General features: G+C 37.5%; 1 protein-coding gene across 1 annotated transcript in view; it reads left to right on the forward strand.

The window, feature by feature from the left end:
- bora (bora aurora kinase A activator) overlaps nt 1–25,179 on the forward strand; it is a 161,963-nt gene that overhangs the window by 100,374 nt on the left and 36,410 nt on the right. The window contains exons 6-7 of the mRNA XM_065295801.1: nt 1,997–2,226; nt 2,582–2,741. Coding sequence (XP_065151873.1) covers nt 1,997–2,226; nt 2,582–2,741 — 390 coding nt within the window. The remainder of the gene's footprint in view (nt 1–1,996; nt 2,227–2,581; nt 2,742–25,179) is intronic.

Genomic DNA, 25,179 nt, shown 5'->3' on the forward strand with positions numbered 1-25,179 from the left:
GAGAATAGAATCACCTATAACCAGAGAACTTGTAAACAGCGTCTCAGCTGGAGTGCTGCTGAGGGGGGAGAATCTGTTTGAAATTATCACAGGAGCGTGTGGTGGATGCCGTTTACGACACTGCCACCTGACGGTAGTGTTAATTTCGTCAGACGAGACGAGACGAAATATGTTCGTCAACGACCTGTTTTCCATGACTAAGACGAGACTAAAATGTTTTGCATAAAATAAAAACTAAGGTAAAATCTCTCTTCATTTTCGTCTTCAATCGTCTCTACTACATTTTATGCAATGAGGTCATATTTAAATGTGAATTCATTCATAAAAAGACTGCATGCTCTTATTATGAAACCGTGCGTCTGTCATAACTCCAGACAAGCTCGTGCTGCTGAAATCTCCATGCTAAGTGTTCACAATGTAACATCCATTAGCAGTTAGTCTACAAACGTATTACATATAAGAAATATTGATATGTTTCCATCGGATTTTTGTAATCTTCATATGGTTTTTCAACAATTGCACGCACACGCAGCGCGATTCTACTATTGAAAAGGCATACGCGATCAGGTAAGTAAGAGTCTTGTGTGTAAAATGAGCCCACATACATTATGATTAATATCTCACAAACAGCTAAAAAGTTTAGCATTTTTTCAGCATTGTGTTGATGTTTTTGTGTCGTATTCTCGTGTACCTGTTGTCTTCAGTAACTTAGACGGCTTGTCTTTCTGATCCACATTCGCTATTTGCCAACATTGTTGATGTACCTTATATTATTCAAGTATTCTGAATGTACAGTATATTGTGAGGACAAAAGCTTATTATTAGTAACTGATCGCTGTCTGGGTGCTTTCCTATCGCCCATCACTGAATGAATGGTGACGCAATTTACACGCAATAGAGATACGTCACCGCCATTAACAAAGTTGCACTCAACAAAAATCATTCAACAAGTGTAACCAATATTTGAGATGTGTGTAACCCTATTTGACTAAAATGGTTATCAGAAATAATCTCAGAAATATTTTCTTTTTAAAAAGACAAAAATGTTTTAACTAAAACTTCACTAAAATTCTTCTTTTGACTAAAATTAGACTAAAGTAACAAGACTTTTAGTTGACTAAAACTAGACTAAAATGACAAGACTTTTAGTCGACTAAAACTTGACTAACAAAAAAAAGATATCCACAAGACTAAGACTAAATTAAAAAATGGTGACAAAATTAACACTACCTGACGGTCACCCAGTTAGTCAGCCCCCTTGACTCTGATGTCAGAACCGAGCCATGTGCATTACCGTAACACTAGGCGCGTCGAAACAGTGTCTGGAACATTAAAATTAGCAGTCTTAATATCCTTAATAGCATTCGAATGCACGCTTCTAGTTCTGCAACCTACTCCGTCAGCCTTACTACTTACTACAATTACACTTAGCGCATGTAAATCCGCAATTAACAAAATAAATGCACTTTCAGCCTTTTCATTGGTATGTCGATGAAAATGTAATTTGGTCAATAATTGAAGATCTATTTTCACACGTTACAAGTCTTTTGCTGCAACACCCTCTAAGTACATGATCTCTCAAGTAAATAATCTCCACTTCACTCTTCACTGTCTTTTCTGAATAAAGGGAGACGGATCAAAAATTCAATATCCTAATATATTTGGTAAACTCAATTTAACCGGGTAAAAAACTCTTGCACCTTTACCTATGCGGTCCATCGTTGATCCAGTTTTCTTCCTTGCACTTAGAGGACTTTGTTGACCCATTTTGGCCTTTTAATGGATTCTGCCAGCAGCATTTATGAATGGCCTAAGGCTGGGATTAAGCGAATGATGAACGCATAATACATGCAGAAAGCATTAGGTCATTATCATCTCATTTTTTTATGGAGGTGGCATTTAGCCGCTTTTACACATGAGCTTTGCTTTATAATAATAAGCTTTCTTCCAGATACCCATCAATATTAATCAGTTTAAAAATGTCTGTCTTTTTTAGGTAAACACTACAGGACAGAGGAGTTAACAGAGCAGGTGCAAGAAAGCCTTAGCTCCTCTTCTTTGCGGCGAAAGTTGTTTCTTGATGGCCTCGACAGCGGCTCTGAATCATCTACACCTTCTAGCCCAGACAGGAATTCCCACAATGTTCCTTCCAGAAATCAAGAGATGATGTCTTCAGTTATTGTCTCTCCGCTTCAGAGTGGCATTTCAACAGGGACACCCTTGTCTGTATGTACCAAATTGGCATAGCTCTGGAAAAGTTTTCTAGACTAAAGGCGGAGTGCAGAATGTTTGAAAGACACTTTGGAAAATTGAGTCGAGCCGACTGGCTACACTTGTAGCCAATCAGCAGTAAGGGGCGTTTCTACTAACCAACATCCTTGCCGGGGTTGCGTATGTGTGGGGCGGGTCTATCAAAAGAAGGTCCAGATTCTATTGGGGTAGGGGTGTGTATGTTTAGGTGATTTCAAATTTCAACATTGTGCACTCCGCCTTTAAAAGCACCTTATGGACAATAACTCCGAATCACAGAATCCTGCACACCTTTTTTTAATACTGTAATGTTTGTACTCTAAATCTTTAGGGCCAGTTTTCATCCAGTCCTATTCAAGGCCTGTGTCGAGCATATAGTCTGGGCAGTGGTGCTAGTCCCATGTTTTCAGAGAGGTCATCACCTGCTTTCAAGTCTCCTATTCTTTCTCCTATCATACTTAACCTTCAGCATTCTGTGACACCTTTATCAGGTAAGAAGTCTGAGAACATGCCTGTGTTTAGAATTTATTAAAGCAAACTACAACAAAATATTGATTCCTCATGATATGAATGAAGTATTTTATACATTAAATAAAATTATAAATGATCAGTGCTAGGGTCTTCTCCTTGGGCAAGAGAGAATAACCCTTAAGCTTTCCTTACTAGAGGTTACAGTTATCTTTAGTTACAATAACATTCCTACAGATGTGGCCTTTAAAAATGCACGTCTTAGAGAGCAGAATGCTGCGAACACTTATGAAATTCTGCAGGATTCTGCAGAAGGGGGTTCGGTGTGGGACGCAGGAAATACTAATTCAATTCAATTTTATTTATATAGCGCTTTTCACAATTGTTAATTTTTAAAGCAGCTTCACATTAATAGATGTAGGAAAAGCATAGAGAAGTGAGCGTAGTAGTAATGTAACGTATACAGTAAAGTAGCAAGTTAAGCCAAAGGTGGCGGACTCTCCAGGGGATGAAGAAAACCCTAAGGAGAAAAACCCTCCAGGCTAGTCCAGGGGGAAAACTCCTAGGAGGAGAAAAACCCCTGAGAGAGATACATATATATTTATATATATAAATACTATCGGGGTATATGAACGGGTAAGCTAATTAAACTGGTTCCGCCGGTGGCCATTGGTCAGGCATCGGCTGGGCATCACGAAGAAGGACGGTCAGTAGATCAGTGGTGTGATGACCTTCACAGCAGCAGGAACTGGGTCTGTTTATCTCATTGTTCTCGGGGTCGAGGGAGAGAGAAACAGAATCCTATTAGCATAGGGGCCGTTTACATGTAATGCAAGTGTCATACAGTATTGTGGTTTAAATCAGCTTGGTTCCAGACAGGCTAACTATTGCGGCATAAGTTTATTACCCAGATGAGTTATGTGAATGCTTTGTTCTAGACAAACTAACTATTGCAGAATAAGTACATTTACTGGACATTTTATGTGAATGCTTTGTTTAAGAAGAATGTCTTAAGTTTAGATTTAAATTGATCGACTGTCTGATACTCGAACATTATTTGGTAAATCATTCCAGAGCTTAGGGTCTAAGTAGGAAAAGGATCGACCACCTTTAGACACTTTTGATATTCTAGGGATAATTAAGTGGCCAGAATTTTGTGATCGCAGTGTACGTGATGGATTGTACAAGGCTCAATGCAAAGATTTTTTTATACTGGCCCGGTCGGGCCAGTGGTTCAGGTTTTCACTTGCCCTGCCAAATTTTTCACTGGCCCCAATAAAAAAGGCAGTGTCACATATTTAAAAATAATAATTCAAAAGTCAAATCTATTGTATACATATACAACAGACATGTTTCAACAAAAAAAGGCTCCCAACTTTTCTGCTTTACCTGTAAACTGACAGCAAACTGTGCAAAATATTGCATTGTTTCTTTTGTCGTGTTTTACCCAAGTAAATGAATGCTTCCAAGATGTTAAATAATATTTATTGATGAAAATATATTTTGGTGACTGAGGGTGATGCACTGGCCCGATCTGGCAAGTGACAATACTTTTTACTGGCCCAAACATGTCTCACGCTTGCCCCGGGCAGTAGGGCTGAACGATACATCGAATTTTCATCGTCATCGCGATATGAACTCACGCGATGAACACATCGCAACAGACAGCCTTGACGCGATGAATGAAGGGAAAACAGTAAGCGCATGTAATAAACGTTTGACCTATCACATTTAGTCCTGAAGACATGCCCTGCGTCCCAAACCGCATACTTCCATTCTATATAGTAGGCGAAAAGCACTACTTCTCGTACTCTTTGCATAGTATGGAATACAGGGCTCACAAAATCGCTAGCCCGACGTCCCTGGGCTATTGTGCTTTGCAGTCAAGCTATCAAAATGCATCCCCACCCTGCCCGTCGGGCTATCTTGACTTATAGGGAGGGAAAATATATTTAAATGCTTATGCATTCTCTCACAGATTTAGATGGGTAATAATGGTGTATGAAATTCAGGCATTGGGTATTTAATTTGCGTTTGAGCCCGCGCTCGAGTTTTACTTTCACTTTTGCGATCGCGCGAAGCCGCAGTACAGGAAGCAATCCGTACTGATTTGTCATGGATTTGTTGGGCAAATCCTCCAACTTCGTCCTGTCAGTCATTACTATCCTCACGTAGGGCTGTGACGGTTAGGATTTTTTTTTCACCGCGGTGAAGCATGAAAAAATCACGCGGTTATGCGGTTAACCGCACAACAGTAACCCCCCAAAGCCCAAGCGACCCCAAACCAGACCCCCCCCGCACCCCCCGGCAAAGCATCGAGGAACAGTATTCTTATTTATTAATTAAAAACATGAAATAATATGTATTTCCATAGCTTTTTATATACATGTTTTGAACGTAATAGGAATTATATAATTTTTTGTCATTGTTTATAACCCATTTTGTACAATACATATCATAAAATAGCAACCAGAAAAAAACTAGACAGAACATGTCGAGCTTAACATTGTTTCTTGTAAGCAAAACCTTGATTCCAATTTCTTTAGACATTTTTAGAGTGTTTTTCGGGTAACACTCCGTGCATATAACGCATTCCTCCAAACGCAACTGGTTGAACGTTAAATAATTTATTGCACAATAAAATGGGTTACAACCAATGACAACTGTTCCATAATTCATATTAAACTCAAAAGATATCGAAAGTAAATACTATTTCATGTTACTATAGTTAATGTTTCATTAGAATTTTTCAAAGCAGATACGAAACGAAATAGCCTATTGCATCATCCCGTAAATAACTGCGCAAAACTTATAGATACTCCAATCAATGCTTTAAATTTCTGCTGCCCATTTACATTATCAAGAACGTAGTAAGAGTTTTTTGATCCCGAGCTGGAGAAATTAGTTTAAACCATTAGCGAGTCACGCTGTCAGTATGTTAGCGCTCACCTGCCCGACTGCTGTGCTGTCCCTTTGGTACTTCGCTCATCTCGCAAAAGTCTTGGAGATTTCCAACTGTCGTTGCTGGGCTGAAGTTTTATGCTTTACTAAAGGTATGTTTGGTGCTCCCAAATACGACAAACGCCACATGATAGTTAATCATCAAAAGATGTGATTTTAGATAGTGGCATTTCCTCGCTACGATAGTCAGACATATAGGTCTACAGCTGATCGCGCTAGCCTTCATAACTATAGTTGGCATGTTTGCCCATTATAGTTTTAAATAATTATGCTCTTATCATCACCAATGCGCATTTCATTCTGCCCGGACACCTTCTTGCACCTGAATAATGTAATGCGCGTGGCTGTGAGATGCACTTGAGATTTAGTTATTCGCGCAGTGAGTGAGTTGGTACGGTTCCATGGCATGCAATTAATATCAGAGCACCTGGGCATGACGCGCTTAAAGTAATGGCTTCATGTTTAAGAAGATTGCACCCGTGACAGTAGGCTATTTGTGTGTATTTAATTGAACACTTTCTGTAGACACCAAGTACTGAAACTAAGTGATTAAATAACAATAATCAGACACGCGCACATAATAAACCCCTATATATGTTTAATCCCTCCCCCTTGCGCGGAAAGCTGTTTTTTTTTCTCTAGAAGCCCTGAACACAGGATGGAAGACAGTAAATTATGATTAACAATGACTTTTGTGTATAGTTCATATCATACAGAATATGACTTCTGTAACTTTCACCAGCAAAATAAATAAATAAATAATGAAAATTTAAAAAAGTACGGTGATGACGATGATGACTTCAGCACCGCGGTAGTCATCTCATTACTGCAGTGACGCGGTTATCGTCACAGCCCTATCCTCACGTACGAAAATTAAATCTCTCTCAGTAAGCTTTAAAGTGATCTAGATTGTACGAGCAGTGAAGAGAGTGACTCTGTGCAGAATCGCTCTTAAAGCGACAGTAGCCCCTGTTTTTCTGATCAAAAAAATGATCCAATCTGTGACTGGATGATCCAGACTGTGAGTTTTGTGAACCACTGAACCACTTTTAAATAGTGAGTCTATCTGGTGTGGGGATGAGCAGGAACAGTTGGTTTACATGGAAATCCAGTTTTTTGTTTTTTTTAAAAAACAACAGCATCAAAACAACAAGAAGAATAGCAGATTAAACATTGTGGTTAGAGGACCTATTGGCTTTGTATTGGCAAAATTTGTTCTGTGGTAAAACTAATTGAGGAACCCTGTGCTATGCCCACAAAGTCAAGTGGCATTTTCTTATCTGTGACTTCAGTTAATATTTCAGATTCAGAATCTGAAGTTTATAGATATTTCACTTCGGTTAGAAGAAAAATTTGTACTGATGATTGATATGTACTGAAAATTGATATATGTTATTTGTGTTTTGATAGATGTTTTGTCTTAATATTCTACATTTAAAGTACTGTATTTTTTATTCGGGCTACTTGCATTAATTTCGGGCTACCAAAAACTGAAGAGTGCCTGCCCGAAGGGCTACCAGGGATTTTGAAATTTTGCGAGCCCTGTAAATAGGCAGTTTGGGACGCACGGATGGTTTGCACGTTCATGCTTTTAGGCCAATCAGGGGAACCCCCAAGTCAGCTAAGCTCAGATTGATTTGTGAGGTGTCAGTTGCGACGCTGTACCTGTTAGCAAAAACGATGGCGGAGGAAGGAGAGAAGAGGAAAATGTGTTGTCAGATGAAGACCTTGTGGTGAAAAGGAACAGCACTTCAGCTATATCGTGGAATTTTTTTGGATTTAGGAGAGATGACGCCGCAAACACAGGTACTGTGGGACCGGTGATTCACATATTGCGTCTATTGCGCACTCAAGTTCATTATTTCAAATGTAGGCGTGTATGGCGTAATATTTGTGCCTCAATCCTGAGCAAGCAATTGTAAGTTTTGAGCACAGAGAACTATATTTTGCAAGCACATTACATTATATTTTGAATAGAAATTAACCATCGCAAAAAAAAATTGTTTTCTTTCTGTGTGCGCTCAACTCGATGCACGCTCGCTCAACTTACAACAGCGTTACAAGTGTGCCACAAAATCAACTAATCAGAAAATTAAAGGTAAATTTTGATTGGCTGTTGGTCTCCATCCAAATTCCTACTAGAACCAAAGCCCGGTAGAACTATCTACAGCATCCTTGAAGCTTACTGAAACAAATATAAAAAAATTACTGACTACAGCACTAATGGATTAAAACACATTTTGGTAAGTTTTTTTTATTATTAACTTAAAAGTGCCTTGATAGTTTTGTGTATTATAATGCTGTTATGATGTTTAACTTACAATATTATATCTATTATGACTAAAGTTAGCTTGACTTATCTTTTTCAAAGCACAGCTGCAGACAATATGTCATCAGAACAACAACCCCTAAATGTCCCACCACAGCCACATGTAAGTTTGTAATATTTTGGTTAGTAACTGTGTTTATTACCTTTATTTTGTTTGTCTGCATTCTTAGCGTGCAAACTACATTTTGTTGCTTACGTTAAGTAATTTATATAAAAAAGCAGTAGGCTAACTCCCAGGATAACTTTATTTGGCAAACTAAGAGAACAATAAAGGCTTAACTTTGTTCTCCATAATGATTTAAACGTTATTTAAACTTATAACGTTAACTAGAATGCACGTTGCTGCCAGAAATTTCAGATGCTAAATTGAAATTGGTCTTCTTGAGGCTTGGGGAGGATGTATGAGAGTTATGCAATCAACATACAAAGTACATGTATTCCATTACAGGAGCAGGAATAGATATATTAATAGTTACATTTAGTAACATTTTGCATTATTAGCAGAATTAAAATAGTAATTCATTTTTTTAAAAAAATTGTTAACGTAAGCAACAAAATGTAGTTTGCACGCTAAGAATGCAGACAAACAAAGTAAAGGTAATAAACACAGTAATTATATAACCAAAATATTACAAACTACTCACATGGGGCTTTGGTGGGACATTTAGGGGTTGCTGTTCTGATGACATTGTCTGCAGCTGTGCTTTGAAAAAGATATGTCATGCTAACTTTAGTCACAATATGAGATATAATATTGCAAGTTAAACAACACAACAACATTATAATACACAAAAGTATCAAGGCACTTTTATTTTTCCAAAATGTGTTTTATTCCATTAGTCTCGCTGTAGTCAGTTATTTTTTAAGATTTGTTTCAGTAATCTTCCGTGATGCTGTAGATAGTTCGACCAGACGGGCTTTGGTTCTACTAGCGATTTGGTTGGAGAACAACAGCCAAACAAAATTGACCTTTAATTTTCTGATTGGTTGATTTTGTAGCACACTTGTTACACTGTTGTAAGTTGAGCGTGTGCTTCGAGTTGAGCGCGCACAGAAAGAGGTTGAGAGAGAGAGAGAGAGAGAGAGAGGTTTGTGAGAGAGCACCTGAGTAAACAGCGTGAGACGGGTTATTACTGCACGTAAATATATGGATAATAGCAAACAAGCAAATACATTTATTGAGCACAGAATCGTTTTTTTATTTGCTCAAACGTTTTTTTTTTTTGCGATTGTTAATTTCTGTTCAAAATATTATGTAATGTGCTTGCAAAATATAGTTCTCTGTGCTCAAAACTTACAATTGCTCGCTCAGGATTGAGTAGGGGTGGAACGGTACATGTATTCGTTTCGAACCGAATCGGTACGGGGGTCACGGTTCGGTGCATGAATTTAAACAGAGAATACACGGTATGAAAATAAAAAAAACTTGCGTGCAAAATAATTGATGTAATGCGGAACTACTGTTAGATCCGCGGGTTCTTTAGGGACAGCTAATCTGTAGCCCCGCTTTAGCTCTGAAGCTCTGATTGGCGCCGATGTAGCCGAGCTCCGCCTATGTATGCGCTCTATCAGAGCCCGTATACATTCTCTGGCACTCTGCAGTTTTTTGTCAGATTGACTGTTTAGTGAGTGAGTGAGCGAGCAGCGACAGGGAGTATGGCAAATGGTGGTGAGGATCCGCCGGCCTCTTTAAGATCGCAAGTTTGGCAAAACTTCACTTTTCAGTCAGTTACAGTAGTACAGGCGAGAGAGTGGTGGAAAAGACGAGGACTGTGTGTCGGTGTTTTCAGCAGTTGTTAGGTATGTGAGTGGAAGTACATCACCATGTGACATACGCATTCACCGTGAGACACACGCATTTCAGTCAGTTCACACGCCACACCTTGTATTTCTCACGCTGAGAAGTAGGAGATAAATTGTCCTGCTAATATACAATTAATGGACGAAGCGCATGCATACGCAGGGCAGTACTGTCGAGTTCAGCTGCCTTACGTTTTTTAAGTGTGCTCAACTTTACGCAGCGCCATCAGCGTCAGAGTACCGCGAGAAATCTTGCGGAGGAGGCTGATTTCAAATCGCTCTCGCGTTACTCTGACGTCATCCACTTGTAGTTTCTTGCAGCGCCTCATAACACACCTGTTAATGCATCCTACAAGCCTACATTTTTTTGTTCTTTAGTAAATTTTATATTAAATAAAAGTGCTTAAATGTAATTTAAAAAATTTATTTAGGTAACTTGTAATACATTGAAATCTTTGTATGAAAGATTAGTACAAGTTTTACATTTTTGTAGTATGTTAAATGCGTTTCAGTTCATATTCATGACATCTCAAAATAACACAGATAAGGACACCTATGTTTTTAAGATTATCTTAAGTACTAAAAAAATTAGCTTTCTGCATTTTTGTTTTGCTTTTCCCTCCTTTGTACCGAAAAATGAACCGAACCGTGATGTCTGAACCGAGGTACGAACCGAACCGGGACTTCTGTGTACCGTTCCACCCCTAGGATTGAGGCACAAATATTACGCCATAGGCGTGCAGTATGTGCACTCTGGAAGAGTCGCGACCGCGTTCGTTTTTTCCAGGCTTTTCAAAAACATTTTACCTTTTCAGAATGGCACAAGCGCAACGTGCAGGTCATGTAACAATAATCTACGTGTCTAGCATTTTCTACACGTTTTAGGCGCGACATGTGAATGGCCTCTAAAACATGAAAAAATATAAAATATTTATCGCAACTCACATCGTCATCGCAACATTAAACAATGTCACCGCACATCACAACTTTTCCTCACATCGTGCAGCCCTACCGGGCAGTCTTTATGTTGAGCCCTGTTGTATTCTGATAGTAATTCTTTAATATACGAGGGTGCTAGGCCATTTAAGGCTTTGTAGTTGATTAGTAATATTTTAAATTGTATGTGATATTTATCACCACATACAATTAGCCAGTGTAGCCAGTGTAAAGATGCCAGAACTGGACTTATGTGGTCATACTTTTTAGATCGAGTCAGCACTCTTGCGGCGGCGTTTTGAACCAGCTGTAACTTGTTTACCTGATTTGCGTGACATCCCCGAGATGTTCGACATGGCGTATTTTGTCGAACATCACGCCTAAGTTCTTAACTGTGGAAGATGGCACCACAGTGCAGCCATCTATGGGCAACTTGTAATCTGACATATTATGTTTGGAGCAATTTGGTTCAATAATAAGTATCTCTGTCTTATTGGAGTTTAGCATTAGAAAGTTATGTGCCATCCAGTCACTAATATCGATAATGCAGTCTGCTAGCTTAGAGAACTGGTGGGACTGCTAGGATGTGACGAGATGTAAAGCTGGGTATCATCCGTATAGCAGTGAAAACGTATGTTATGTTTCCTGATAATGTCTCATAGAGGTAAAATATATAACGAGAATAGGATAGGGCCTAAAACTGATCCCTGTGGAACGCCGTATTTTACTGGCGAGTGATATGACTCTTCCTCATTACATAAACAAAGTGATATCAATTGGTTAGATACAATCTAAACCAGGCTAACGCCTGACCACTGATGCCAACATAGTTTTCTAGTCTATTGAGTAAGATTGTGTGATCTATTGTGTCAAAGGCTGCACTAAGCAGGGCTCGAAAGTGCAACCAATTTGGTCCATGTCGTGGTATAACCCAATCAGAGATAGTGAAGGGCGTGATAGTGAAGATAGTGTGTGCGTTTAAAAATACGTGTGGCGTTTTGCAGTCAAAAGCGCCAAGAGAGACGAGTGGCTCGCCCGATAAACAGAGTGGATGTAGACGCAAATGTCAAGCCCCGGTCTCGGCATTAGGTAATGGACCACATACAATAGAGTCCGAACCAGAGCATAATTTTTAAAAAGAAAATCGTCTTGAACGTAAACCCAAAGTACAGTAATGTTAAATTGAAAAAAAGTTCTTTGTATCAAACGCATTTCTTTCAAAAAGAAGCTTAAGGTTATCTTAAAAGAAGCTTGACCAGTCGAAATTATTCCTAAAACATATCTCAATCACCACAGCATGTTAACAGCACGTGTAACATTAATGTTATATGGAACAGCAAGTAACGTGTTAGATCAGCCCATCATTAAAACACGACAAATAAAGGGATTTATAATAAAACTTACTTTAAAACAAAAAAGTAGAGTGCTTTAAACAACAGTGCGTGATCTGGTGTGTCTTCTAATTACAAAATGAGATAGAAAACTATTTTACAGAACTATTTTATGCTATTTATGCTCGATTAGCATAGCATTATAAATATACAATATTGTTATAAAATACCCGACAAAAGCACTATTCGTACGGGATTAGTTTTCCAAACAACGTTTAAGTTTCATCGTGTCCCCCAGGATGTCTGTGATTTTATGTACCGATTCAGACGGGATTAAAATGATGCAGGCTATTCCAGAGATGGGAGTGTATGTTTCATGCAATTGGGCGTTGCAGAAGAGCACGTGCTCTGGATACGCGTGTTTGTAATGTTTAATGTTTTGCTTTAAATGTAAAATTATGAAAGAACATGTAATTTATTAATTTAATTTTAACAAATCAAAATAAAATATACAAATCCTACTAAAGTAACGTTAGCCTACGGGTTTTATATAACTGTCTGCTTATAATAAACCCAAAGAAATTAATAAATAATGATTAATAACAATTTATTATCTTTATTAATTAACATTATCATTCCGGAGTTGAAGAACTTTGAACAGAGTTTCTTATAACGTTAATGATATTACAGTGGCCAGTCTTAACAGTGTTTGATATTCAGCTCGTCTTGATTTAATTGTTTTATTTTGCCGAATGCGAAAAAACATCCATATCTGAATGAATTGGACTCAGAAATTTAAAGTGAGTATTTAAAATGGAATAAATATTTCTCAAAATATGCACACTTTGGATAAAAAAGCCCAAATGAACACTGAGAAAAATCCTCCTGCATGGTTGTCATAAAAGCACTCAACTCAATGACAGCGACTGAGGATCATACTTAAAAATTCAATACAAATTCATGAGAACTCCTGAAAAAAAAAACACTACGTTCACTATAGGATTTTCTGAATAAAATAAAGGTCAAAAACTGAATCTTAAGTCTTAACACTTTTTAATGCGGTATAGTTTTTTGAGGTAACTACATTTAAACTAACAGTAACTTTGAATTCATGTTATAAAGAACTATTTAGGATGCCAGTGTCCTTGTGCGGGTTAACAGGGTTGGGTGCTTGTAAAACTGCGGCGTTAAATGTGATGCGGTCAAAAATTTGGGTGCACCTAACTTTTGTTCTGGTGCACCTTAGACAAAGAGTTAGGCGCACCAATGCAACCAGTGAAAAAAGTTAGTCTCGAGCCCTGCTAAGGTCTAGTAATCAGGGGCGGAGTGGGACCCAAAAATCTACCGGGAAATTTCATAGACCACCAGCCCCCCATGGTCAAAAAAAAATAAGCAAATGCTGAAATCTAAAATTACAATAAAATGACTGCACAACAACATGAAATACCAAGTGTAATAACTATTATTTAAAAGATCTTAAAGTCAACAACAGTTCCCTAGTTTTAGGTAAGATTAAGCTAACTATGGTTGCAAAGCAGTTGCTTATAAAATTATTAAGCCTGTTTGGAGAGAGATGTTTTATGTGACAAAATGTCAGTCATCGTGTGATAACGAAAATATAACGCAACTTACATGTTCTGAGCAGGTGTTGTCAGTGAACAGGCTGTAAACTGTTGGCTAAGTTACATACACTCGTGAAAAACTGATGCTGATTATCTGGGAAACATTCTCTAACAGCAGTCAAGTTGTCATTGTTTGTGTCAAAGTTGTGCATTTGTTGTAACATTAAAACAGGAGATCAGACTTATGGCGCTTTTCCATTGCATAGTACCCCACGGTTTAGTTTAGTTTGGGTCGGGTCAGCTCACCTCACTTTGACGTGGTTAGCTTTTCCATCGAGTTTAGTATCACTTCGGAGTGGGAGGGATTATAGGCGTGTCGTTATATTTACGCTGCCTACTGCTGTGACATCATACACGTGAGAGCGTTGTTGTACATTCCCATACATTCATTTATTTCTCAGTCTGCCACAAAATTAAAATTGGCCACCACAAATAGATGTTTGCACATCGCGTTTATAACTACCTCTGTCTCACATGACAGTTTCTGTTCAAACAACCAACCCGTGGCGTCAGTCGACGGCGCTCTGCTGAGCCTCATTCAAGTTGCATATAAGCATATATAATGCGGACGTGCACGTCGCGAATGTGCCGCCACAAACTGTAAGTCTGGAAAAAACTGTTATGGTGTCCCGGATTCTCAACCTGCGGATATTTTTCATCGCTAAAAGGGTGTTTGGAAACTTATAGCAGAACACAGATAACAACATGTTTGCTTGAGACAGCGCAAGCTAGCAGTAAGCTAATGCTAATATTTACATTATAGCGATGACGTGACGATTCTCTCAGACCAATCAGTGATCTACAGTGTTTTCGCGTCACGTTTGGTATCAGCTCGGGTCGCTTGGAACCCCAACCGAGGTGGTACGAAAAAAAGTATCGGGTACTATGTACTGCACCCAATGGAAAAGCTCCCAAAAGTAAACTGACCCGACCCAAACTAAACTAAACCGTGGGGTACTATGCAATGGAAAAGCGCCATTAGGCTACTTTGTGCTGCTTAAAGTGATGCTCGGAGCTCCATTCCTCGATGGGTGTGCGAGGCTATGCTTTTTTTATTGGTTGTTGTGTTAAATCTTACCCAGATACAACAGTGCTATTTTCTGATTGGCTATTGTGAAGCCTCTTTCTTTTCTTTTTTTTGATTGGCTGATAGAACTCCAGGGGAGACGGGCTTGATAGAGAGAGCGGTGCAGCCAGATACATTTTGAGCGCTGAAGCATATTAAATATATGATAAATAGTTTTTAGTGTGGCCGGAGTGCACGACTAAAGACTGAAAGCACGGCTATTATCAGACCGGCCTTCGCGGCCTTAAAACACTACCGGCCCACCGGGAAAAGTCTCGACTCTCCCGATTGCCACTCCGCCCCTGCTAGTAATATAAGGATTTAGACTTCACCACGATCGGATGTTAAGAGGAGGTCATTTGTAACTCTAAGCAGTAGGCTTGTTGCGATAGTCTGTGAAACGGTGATTACCGGTGCTTCAGCCTCTCACCGGTTAGATCACTTGCCCACCGCGACACCGTCTTTCACCGTCGTTTTGATATATTCTTGTAATTAAATAATTTAGTTTCGTTAGAGAGAGCAAACACTTACAACTGAATGTGTCTGCTCTCTGAATTCAGCTAAGCTGAACGCGCATCACGTCACAGAGCAGCAGGTGTCAGATTTCATTTCTTTCAGTCAGAGTTTGCTAGGCTTGCGTCATCACAGAGCAGCGGCTGCGGGTGTCAGATTTCCTTTATTCCTGTCAGACTGCGCCGAGCAGACGATGGCAGAAGCCGCGTGCTTACTCGTTTTTGTTATAAGATACATATATGATGTTTAATATAGGCGAGATCGTTTTGTTGTTGTGTTTCATTAAGAATAATAATAAACCCATCATTCAAGCAGCGCTTTATGGAGGAATAGCCGGTTGCTCTGCTTGGGACTGGCGGGTTTCTGTCAGAAGTACCTGCGCACATTGACTCAAGCACTTAAACCAGCTGTTGCACTCGCATTTGCACGCAAATTCATACGCGATTTAACGCAGCGTACGCAAGCGCTGGATTTAAACAACAGTTGCATCTAATTCAAAAGTGAAAGTAAAATGCGAACTTCTGTGCATTTATAAGCCCCTCCCACCCGGTGAAACCGGTAAAACCGGGTTTGTCACGCGCTGATTAACCGGTGGGAAAATTCTGTCACCGCAACAACCCTACTAAGCAGTGATGTCTCTGTGCAATGGTGAGGCCTGAATCCTGATTGGAACTTTTCATATGTACTATTATTCACTAAGAATGTGCGTAGCTGACTTGCCACTACTTTTTTATATTTTAGAAAGAAAAGGGAGATTTGAGATTGGTCTAAAGTTATTAAGATCTCCCTGTTCAAGTTGTGTTTTTTTAATGAGCGGTCTAATAACTGCTAGTTTGCAGGCTGTTGGAACGTATCCTAGTTTTAGCGTTGAGTTAAGGATATTTAGTACTGTGTCTGACACAATGTTGTTTTTGGCACCCCTTTTAGTTTAAGTTTTAGTCTTAGTCTTTTGGACGAAAATGCTTTTAGTTTTAGTCACATTTTAGTCACTTATAAAATTGTTAGTTTTAGTCGATGAAAACGCAAAAAGGTTTTAGTCAAGTTTAAGTTAGTTAAAAACTAATTAATTTAGGTTAAAAAGTGTGGTGTATTTAATACTATTAAAATGTGCATTAAGGTTGTCCCTGAGGTCTTGACGTTGTTTTAGTTGTGTGCCTTCTGCGTACGTCATAACAAAAAAGTTGAGCCTGATATACCCTCATGTTGAGTTTGTGTGTTACGCTGAGACCTTGCTTATAAAGTTGAGAAACGCGTGACTTGCCTTATTTAAATACACCACAAAAAGTATTGGAAATGGGCTTAGGTTTGACAAGTAGATACATGTAAAACTTTAAGCTTAAATTAGGGGTGACCCCGAATAGTCGAAGATTCGATGCATCGATAGGAGAAGCCTGATTCGACTACCAATCTCGCAGTCGAATCGTCGCAGATGTGTTATGAAATGAGGATCATTCAATTTCGGCCGTATATGGGTGCACACATGATCTGATTTCACATATAACGGCTTTCTCACAATATATTAATATACAGCATATTATGATAATGCTGCAAATAATATGTGAAGTAACAGCTTTCAAAAAATATTTTTAAAATGCGTTAATAAATCCAACATCCCCTGTGACCGGGCTACACGGAGCTTTCTTCGTTAATAAACCATTGCCTCTATGTTTCTACATTTAAAAGACAAAGCTGGCAATTATATTATGGCTATACTTTTCTATTCTTTCAATAATTTATTTTATTTTATTTTATTTATAAATCACTCTGGGTTATCTGATTTAACTAGGCTATTTGGCTTGTGTTTTGTTTCTGTGCACTTGAGGCATTTTGCATATTTGTTCTGCACCTTGTTACTTCTGACCTTATTTTATTTAAAAAATGTATCTATTATAAACGTAAATTCTGATCTAATTTAAGTCTGTACATTTTGGATAGCTTTTCGTTGTATCAATGTTGCGCTACTGCGTTGTGGCCATGCTTGCGCATGTAATTTAGCCGAACGGGCTAGGTGCTCTTAGGAGTTCATCAAACTAAACATTAAAAAACTGATGTTTTTCGACGGGTATAAGTTTTTAAAATGTATTTATCATACATTTTGGTTATCTTGTCAAAAGTTAAACTACAAAACAGGTAAGCCGTTTTTTTAAATTTCGGTGATGAAACGGAAACTATCTGCACCGAACCTATTTCTGCCTGACACGAATGTCTTTCTTGTGATTTAATATTATGGTTGGTGTTCACTTTTAAATGATAGCAAAGAGATTCCTGAAATTAATAATATCATCCGGTCTTTCTGTCTCTAAAGTGAATGAATACAGAGATGATCAAAGTCAGAGCAAGCAAACAGGTATTTCTGTGCTAAATAATAACGCATAGTGTCTATAAAATCATAAATTTCAGTGTTTTTCATGTTATAAATTAACGTTTAATGAATTGTAAATAAAGATTAGTTTTTATCATTTACAGTCACAATCACAAATTATTATTCATTTCTCATTTGTCGTTTTTTTTTTGGTCATGACTGCTTTGACGCGCTATATCTCCAAATTAAATAAAAACACTGAATTAGCCGAGGTTTCCAAGGCAGAATCACCTTTGTTATTTTTTTTTAGGTTTAGTTATCAAAATGTATTTTTGTGTGATGTTCTGTAGATCTTGGCTTTAAAATGTTATGAGGAATAAATAAACAAATGTTGCCTTATATATTTTACCTTAAAAAAATAAATATATAAATGCATCGTCAGTTTTGTCTTCGTGCATCACTTGAAAGACAGTTTTGGTCACTTTAACAGAAAGTTGTTTATGTGTGCTGCTTGTGAAAGAAAATAAAAGTTAACAATTTGTACCTGGTCTGGCCCCCTCCCAACCCATGCAGACAAACAGATATGATTCGACTATCGGTCGACTATGGAAAGATTCGACAATTCTGATTCGAATATGTAAATCCTTAGTCGAGGACACCCCTAGCTTAAATATATAATATATATATATATATATATATATATATATTAGCAATTGTATCTTTGTCACCTTTTTCATCCCTGAGGTGTTTGCACCCCTGCGTACTAAAGAGAAAACCTGAGTAATTATGATTTTCTTTAAAGAGCTTGCTGAGATTGGTAGATCTGGTGGTTTTTATAGTTTGTAGTGTTGAACATTCTCTTTCCATGCTGCACGCGATACCTCTAACTTTGTGCTTTTATAATTTCGTTCCATTTTTCTTGCTACCTTTTTAAGGGCTGCAGTATGATGTTCATACCATGAAGTTGTCATTTTTTTTCTTTAATTCTCTTTTTCTGAATGGGAGCAACGGCTTCCAGCGTGCTAGAACAACATTTATTCAGGTTTTCTATTAAAGGAATAGTCTATCCATTTTCCATATTAAACTATGTTATAACCTTAACTAAGAAGAGTTCATACATACCTCTATCATCTTAGTGCGTGCACGTAAGCGCTGTGGCGCCCTGCGACACTTCGATAGCATTTAGCTTAGCCTTAGTCGAAGTACTCCCAAAAGTGCTATTCCGCCATACAATATAGTTCCTCTTTTAATTCCGCTTAGAAAAGCGCTACATTTAATTTTGTGCCACCATACTTGCTCGTATAACTACTCATCTTAAAAAGGAAAAACGTTGATGTGTTTGGTCACTTCTAACTTTATCTCTGTTTGGTACCATTGAATGAATGGGGCTAAGCTAAATGCTATCAAAGTGTAGCAGCGCGCCACACAGCAAGACCGCACGCACTAATATGATAGAGGTATGTATCAACTCTTCTTAGTTAAGGTAATAACATAGTTTAAGATGGAAAATGGATAGACTATTCCTTTAAAATATCCAGATCTTCACGGTTATCTGATACATGTTTCATATGGGACAGGTCCATAAGAGTGCTAATGAAGCTAACTTTAGTGGTGGAACTTATTGTTCTGACTAATCGGTAGCATGTTGTGGATCTTGTGATCCTATCTAAGAGTATGGTGTTCGAGACAAGGCTGTGGTCACTCTGTGGTGATATTGTGATGTCATTAATATTGACAAGTAACATATGTTGGCATATGTGGTTTACGGGGACAATTCCATAGATGCAATGCATTTTATACTGTATAAACTGTATATTCTATTCCCCTAAGTTCCTAATTTCCCAGTTACTATGTTTTTAAGCCATTCAGCATAATAAACATGTCATTATACATTATTTATTTACCAACCAACCCACACATATACAACACACACAGTATATACAGTCAGTGCCCTCCATAAGTATCAGGACAGTAAAGACAAAAATTCTTTGTTTGCTATGGAGACCAGAAATTGGTAAGATAAATATCAAAAGTACAGAATGTCACATTTGATTATCTTTTGATTTTTTCAACACACACATGCTTTACCAACAAAAAACAGCAACCTTGAATGCTGACTTATGTGTGTTGTCCCCAAATGCAAGACTCAGAAGAAATGGATCAAACGGATACTACACATTTTCTGCTTTTCATGTGTGAACAAATAAATTAATGCACCAGGACACAGATCATCACTTAAAACTTCTGAGCCAATGGTCTTAATTTGCTCACATTAGATAGAAATATTAAAATACAAATGTATTGTTTCATTGAGTTGGTATATTGTGTATGTTAAAACAGGTAAAAAATAAAATTTGACATTCTGTACTTTTCTCTAAAATTCACCTTTTACATTTCTTGACTTCACAGCAGAGAAATGTTGCCTGTATTGTCACAATACTTATGAAGGGCACTTATACAGTATGTAGATATTTGTAAAATTACAACATAAACAAACAATAGAGATTAAAGAATACTTTAGACAGACACATGACAAGCATTTTTATGAAATTAACTCTAGTCTCAATGTTGATGTATACAGCTTATGTAGCATCCCCGGCTGAACAGATGACAACTGACTCTCAACTGATGTTTTTATGATTTAATTTCTAGGACAAACACCGTAAGAGCTGAATAAAAACAAACAAACAGATAATAAATTAGTCATTTGCCCACAAGTTGAACATAAATGTCCATTAACACATAATACACATTTACACTGTCTTAGACCATATATAAATGTGACAATAAATCACAGTTTTAGTCTACAGGCTAATTTAATATCACTCCCTTACCGTACTGTAATCCTTAATAATATAAATAATTTACACTTGGCAGTAACAATATTTAGTGCAAATAAAGACTACTAAAAGGTTTTAGACGATTGATAAACTTCAATTAAAGTGCTACCTCAAAGACTATACGATTTAATGGATTACAAAAATCTCATTTTAAAGTGCAATGTTAGCTTAATTAACACTGGACTGGAGTTAACAACCTTTTAGTACAAACAGGGGCGGCGTTTGCGTATGGCAGGGTATGGCAGTTGCCATACCCTAGCATTCAGACAAAACACCAGAAATCAACAGGCTATAATGATGCTCATTAAAGATAATTTTAAATATTTTCAGTAGAACATATCTGAACATTGGTACATCACTAATATGGATAATTTACAAGTGTGTTCGACTTCATGCTATAATACAGGAACCGACATGCGGATGACATCAACGTGCCGCGAGAGCTGTTTGAAAGCAAACTCTTCCGATGATTTCTCGCCTCACCCTCGCGGTACTTTGATGTCATCAGCCTCTCGTTCTTGCAGCGCAGCTTGAAGTCCCTGCAGGAGGTCTCATGATGACGCTGCTCTTATAATCTTTATTTTCGCAAGTAAAATCCTTTTTTTTTTATTTTAACATTCAAACAGACTCGGTTCTCCCCCACACTCGCGCTATGCATATTGCATACATTATTCCAGAAGTAACGTTAGTATGATTTGTTCTCTTCCACTGGGAAATTGTAGAGCAGTCGAAGTGAATTGTATTAATTATTTGCGCGCATTTTTGAATATGACCACTTGTGGAATAAAAACTGCACGACGACAAAAGGTAAGACTTGTTTTTGCATTTAGCCCTGTTTTACTACGAGTTTTATTTAGTGTTTTAGTCTTAGTTGGTTAACTACGTGTGCTCTATCACATTTAAAAGTCTTTATTTTGTGTTTATTAAGTGTTTATTAGCGGTTGTCATGACAAGATTTGTGAAGGGATGATACAGTATGTTTTGATATTATCTTGTTTTAGTTTATCTGTTGCTGGAGTTGCACTTAGTTAAGAATTACAACATTTGAAAAGCATTTTAAACAACCATGATTTCTATTTTTGTTTTTTATTTGTATTGCCTCCATATTGTTGTCAGTAAGTGCACATCCGTGCAATCGTAGTATGACTTTGTACAGGTTGGTGGAGTATGTACACATACATTTCATAGATTAGTTATTTGAATGGCCTTGTACGAAGAATTTTTGCCATACCCTAGGTTTTTGTGAAACGCCGCCACTGAGTACAAATGACTCAATTTAGAGAAAAACATATATTACCAAATAAAGACAGTTTCATACTAAACTATTTAGAATGCAATAAACAAAAATGAGACGATATCACGTTTTGTTCTGCTTATGATAACCGTTAGCAACATTAGCAAATATACGCAAATGACTTAACATTAGCGAACAGCTTCAGATGAGATTAATTAAGAGATTAACAAGAAGTAAAATAAACATATGAAAGTCTCAAAGTTCACCAAACAATACAAAATCAAAATAGTACCTTGTGCCCTTTGCCAGCCAGGAGCTTAGTTGGAGAAATAAACCTTTTTCACAGCATGTACAAAAATTATCACCTTGCGTCTCCGGTAGCGTTAATCAGACTGACGCTTACTTAGAAAGTGCGCGAAAATACACGAACAGCGCCTCTGCACTTCCTCTCATATTTCAAAATAAAAGTATGTGTTGAAAACATAAGCACTCTTGCAAAACAAATAACAAAAAAGTCCACTTTAAACATTCAACAAAATCAATATTTAACTAAAGCAAAAATAAATAAATAAAGAGTTCTTTGTTGCTAAACTTTGAGCAAAATGCTGCTAAAGTCCTTCTTGGTGAAAGCCCTCTTGTATAGTTCCTTGACAACATCGCCCTCTACAGCTGGAGGCAAAGGTGTCAGCTCACTTCATTGATGGGGGAATTAGTGGTTATTTACAGCTTATCTGAAATATCAGACAAGTAAGACAGACAGTTTTGCATTCACTATGCATATTAAAGTTAAATAAACTCAGAGAATCTCCTAAGATGGTCTGGGGACATTGACAGTGTACACTTACGTGAAAAACAGACAATTTTAAATTTTAGACAAAACTCATGTTTCGAATCTCTGTCACGTGTGTGTGTGTTGTAAGACGCACTTACATCATACAGTATAGTATACAGCCAATCAGACCAGACGTCAATCATCAATATTTTCTTCATTCTGTTCTGCAATTGTATGCAGTATTTCTGGTCGTACGCATATAATGGCGGGTACACGTGTGAAGTTTTGCTTTTAGTAAATAGATATAGTAGATTCATATCCACGTTATCCAACACTCTTTATGTTCTGGGTGTTTCTTGATACGAGTGAAAAACCGCATCAGACGATTCAGTTTATGCAGTGAACGGAACAATTCATTTAAACTGATTTGCAAACCATTTCAAAACATTTGGACCATTTGTTTTGTAAAGAATCAACTCAGAAGACTAATTTATTTGCCATACTTTGTAAAGAATCGTTTCAAACGAGTCATTAGATCGCGAATGCCCCAGAAACAAAAGACGGCAATTTGTAAATAAAATACACATTTCGTAATGAATTTAACTCTTTCCCCGCCATTGACGATATATCTCGTCAATTAAGAGAAAACGCTTCCCCGCCAATGACGAGATTTTCCGTCTTTCCGCAATACCGCTATTATCCCTTTCCGCAACTTTTTAAAACCGGAAGTATTGCCCTATGGCAAGCGGCTGCATGTCCGTGTCTGTTTTAAAGATCGCTCTGAATGGGATCTCTATGAAAAGTCCGTCATAAAAATGGATTTATCTCTGCTTTTTGCTCAAAATATGGTGTTTTTGCAAAAACCTACCCATATTCAAAAGCTGATTGCAAAAGAACCACTAAAGGTAGGATGAAACGGTTTTTTTTTTGTTTGAAAGCAGAGGGTCTGTTCTTTCATTTGGTATATTGTATGTTTATATATTTAAAGAAGAAAATTTTCTGGAAGGCATTAAACTTTGGTGAAAATCATGAAAAACGCTGGCGCTGGCTGGCAACTTTTTTTTAAAACGCTGGCGGTGAAAGAGTTAAATACAGTAAAGAAGGAACACCGCACAGTGTAACTAAGTAAAAGTACACATTTTCCATTAACAATATACTCGAGTAAAAGTATCCTCTTTTAAATGTACTCTTAAGAGTACATATTTTCAAAAATCCTACTCAAGTAAATGTAACGAAGTTCATTTACCTCTGTCCACCTCTGATTGTTATACTATTTAAATCACGCAGATAAGTTGGTGGTGTCGGCAGTCAAAGTTCAACATTTAACAGGCTTGTGAACTGACCTGAAAGTGATGCAAAGGTTTTATTTTGGACTTTTCCATTTGGAGACAGAATGCTGTCTTCCCGGGCATAGCTGTCCATTAATTTGTGACGCGTGTTTCTGTGAAAACAGATGGTGTATGTATGATATGAAAGCATAGTGAGAGCAAACTGCTCCGCATGCATTCTTATCGCTCTCGCTGAACTTTTTTTGTGTGCATCAATCTGCGCAGCGCCATGGAAAACACGTGATAATCTCCTGTTAGGTGGCGGGGGCACAGAGATGGGGGTATGGCTTAAAGAGACGAAATAACGTTAGAACATTTAGTATCGGTCAACGAAAATGTAGAGACATTTTATCATTTTTATTTTGTAAACCACTTTGTCTAATTTTTATTCGTCAACAATATTGCATTATACATTTATTTATAGTCATCGTCACATGACCAGCATTTGGGTTGCGTCTCATCTCATTTTCATCACGTATTTAAGGTTCATTGACAAAGATAGTCAGTCATACTTTTTGTTAATGAAAGCAACACTACCGAGAGGTGAGGATTTTGCTTCCTTTCAGGGTATCGCACACTGAAGTCACACAGGGGAGCACCGCAGACAGCTATTGTAGTTGCCAGTGAGTTTGACTTTTAAATGTGGCACAATGCGGACGTGCTGTTTGCGACCACCCAATGTGAATAAACATATGTTCTATCTGATGTGACGTGATTGCTATTCAAACATAAATGGGCTTTTAGATTATGCATCTTAACTGAGCGTTTTTTAATTCATATAAATTCATAAGAAAAATCTGATGCAAACATTACAAGATTTATAAAAAAAATTATTTGTCAGTAAGCTACCACAACCTACGTGGTCCACCGGTTGAGAATCACTGATTTAGAGCATTGAGGTCACTAGAGGAGGGTTTAATGTACTTATTTGTCCATTTGGTCTGCGTATAAAACCTAATCTGGACTGTCTGGAAGTGGATTTAAACATCTTAGAGCAAACTCAGTTTTGGGACTTAAAAAAAACATAATCTATCTGGATTTTACAAAAATTGGAAACCCATCCAAATGATTATCATCAACCTTTTTTTTTTTTAGAAAAAGAGCAATATTCCCTCAGTATATCCATACACAAATGGATCAAAATCTGGAAGTCAAGTAGTGGGAGCTTTTGCAACGAATAAGCTACATCAGGGAATACGCTTCCCAGACCAAAGTTAAATTTTTCAGTAGAAGCAAATTCTTTATTATTGCCATTTAAAATGTATTATTTATAAAAAAATAATAACTGATTTTAAATTATGCCTTAAAACATTGGAAAGTATGTAATCTGATCATCAAGCAATTGTAAAGATCTCTCTCAAATTATTAACTCTTAAATCAAAGGATTTTAACATTTTTCTGCTGGGTACACAAAAGAAAGTACATAA

This window comes from Paramisgurnus dabryanus, chromosome 4 (assembly GCF_030506205.2).
Source record: "Paramisgurnus dabryanus chromosome 4, PD_genome_1.1, whole genome shotgun sequence".
Classification (NCBI taxonomy): Eukaryota; Metazoa; Chordata; class Actinopteri; order Cypriniformes; family Cobitidae; genus Paramisgurnus; species Paramisgurnus dabryanus.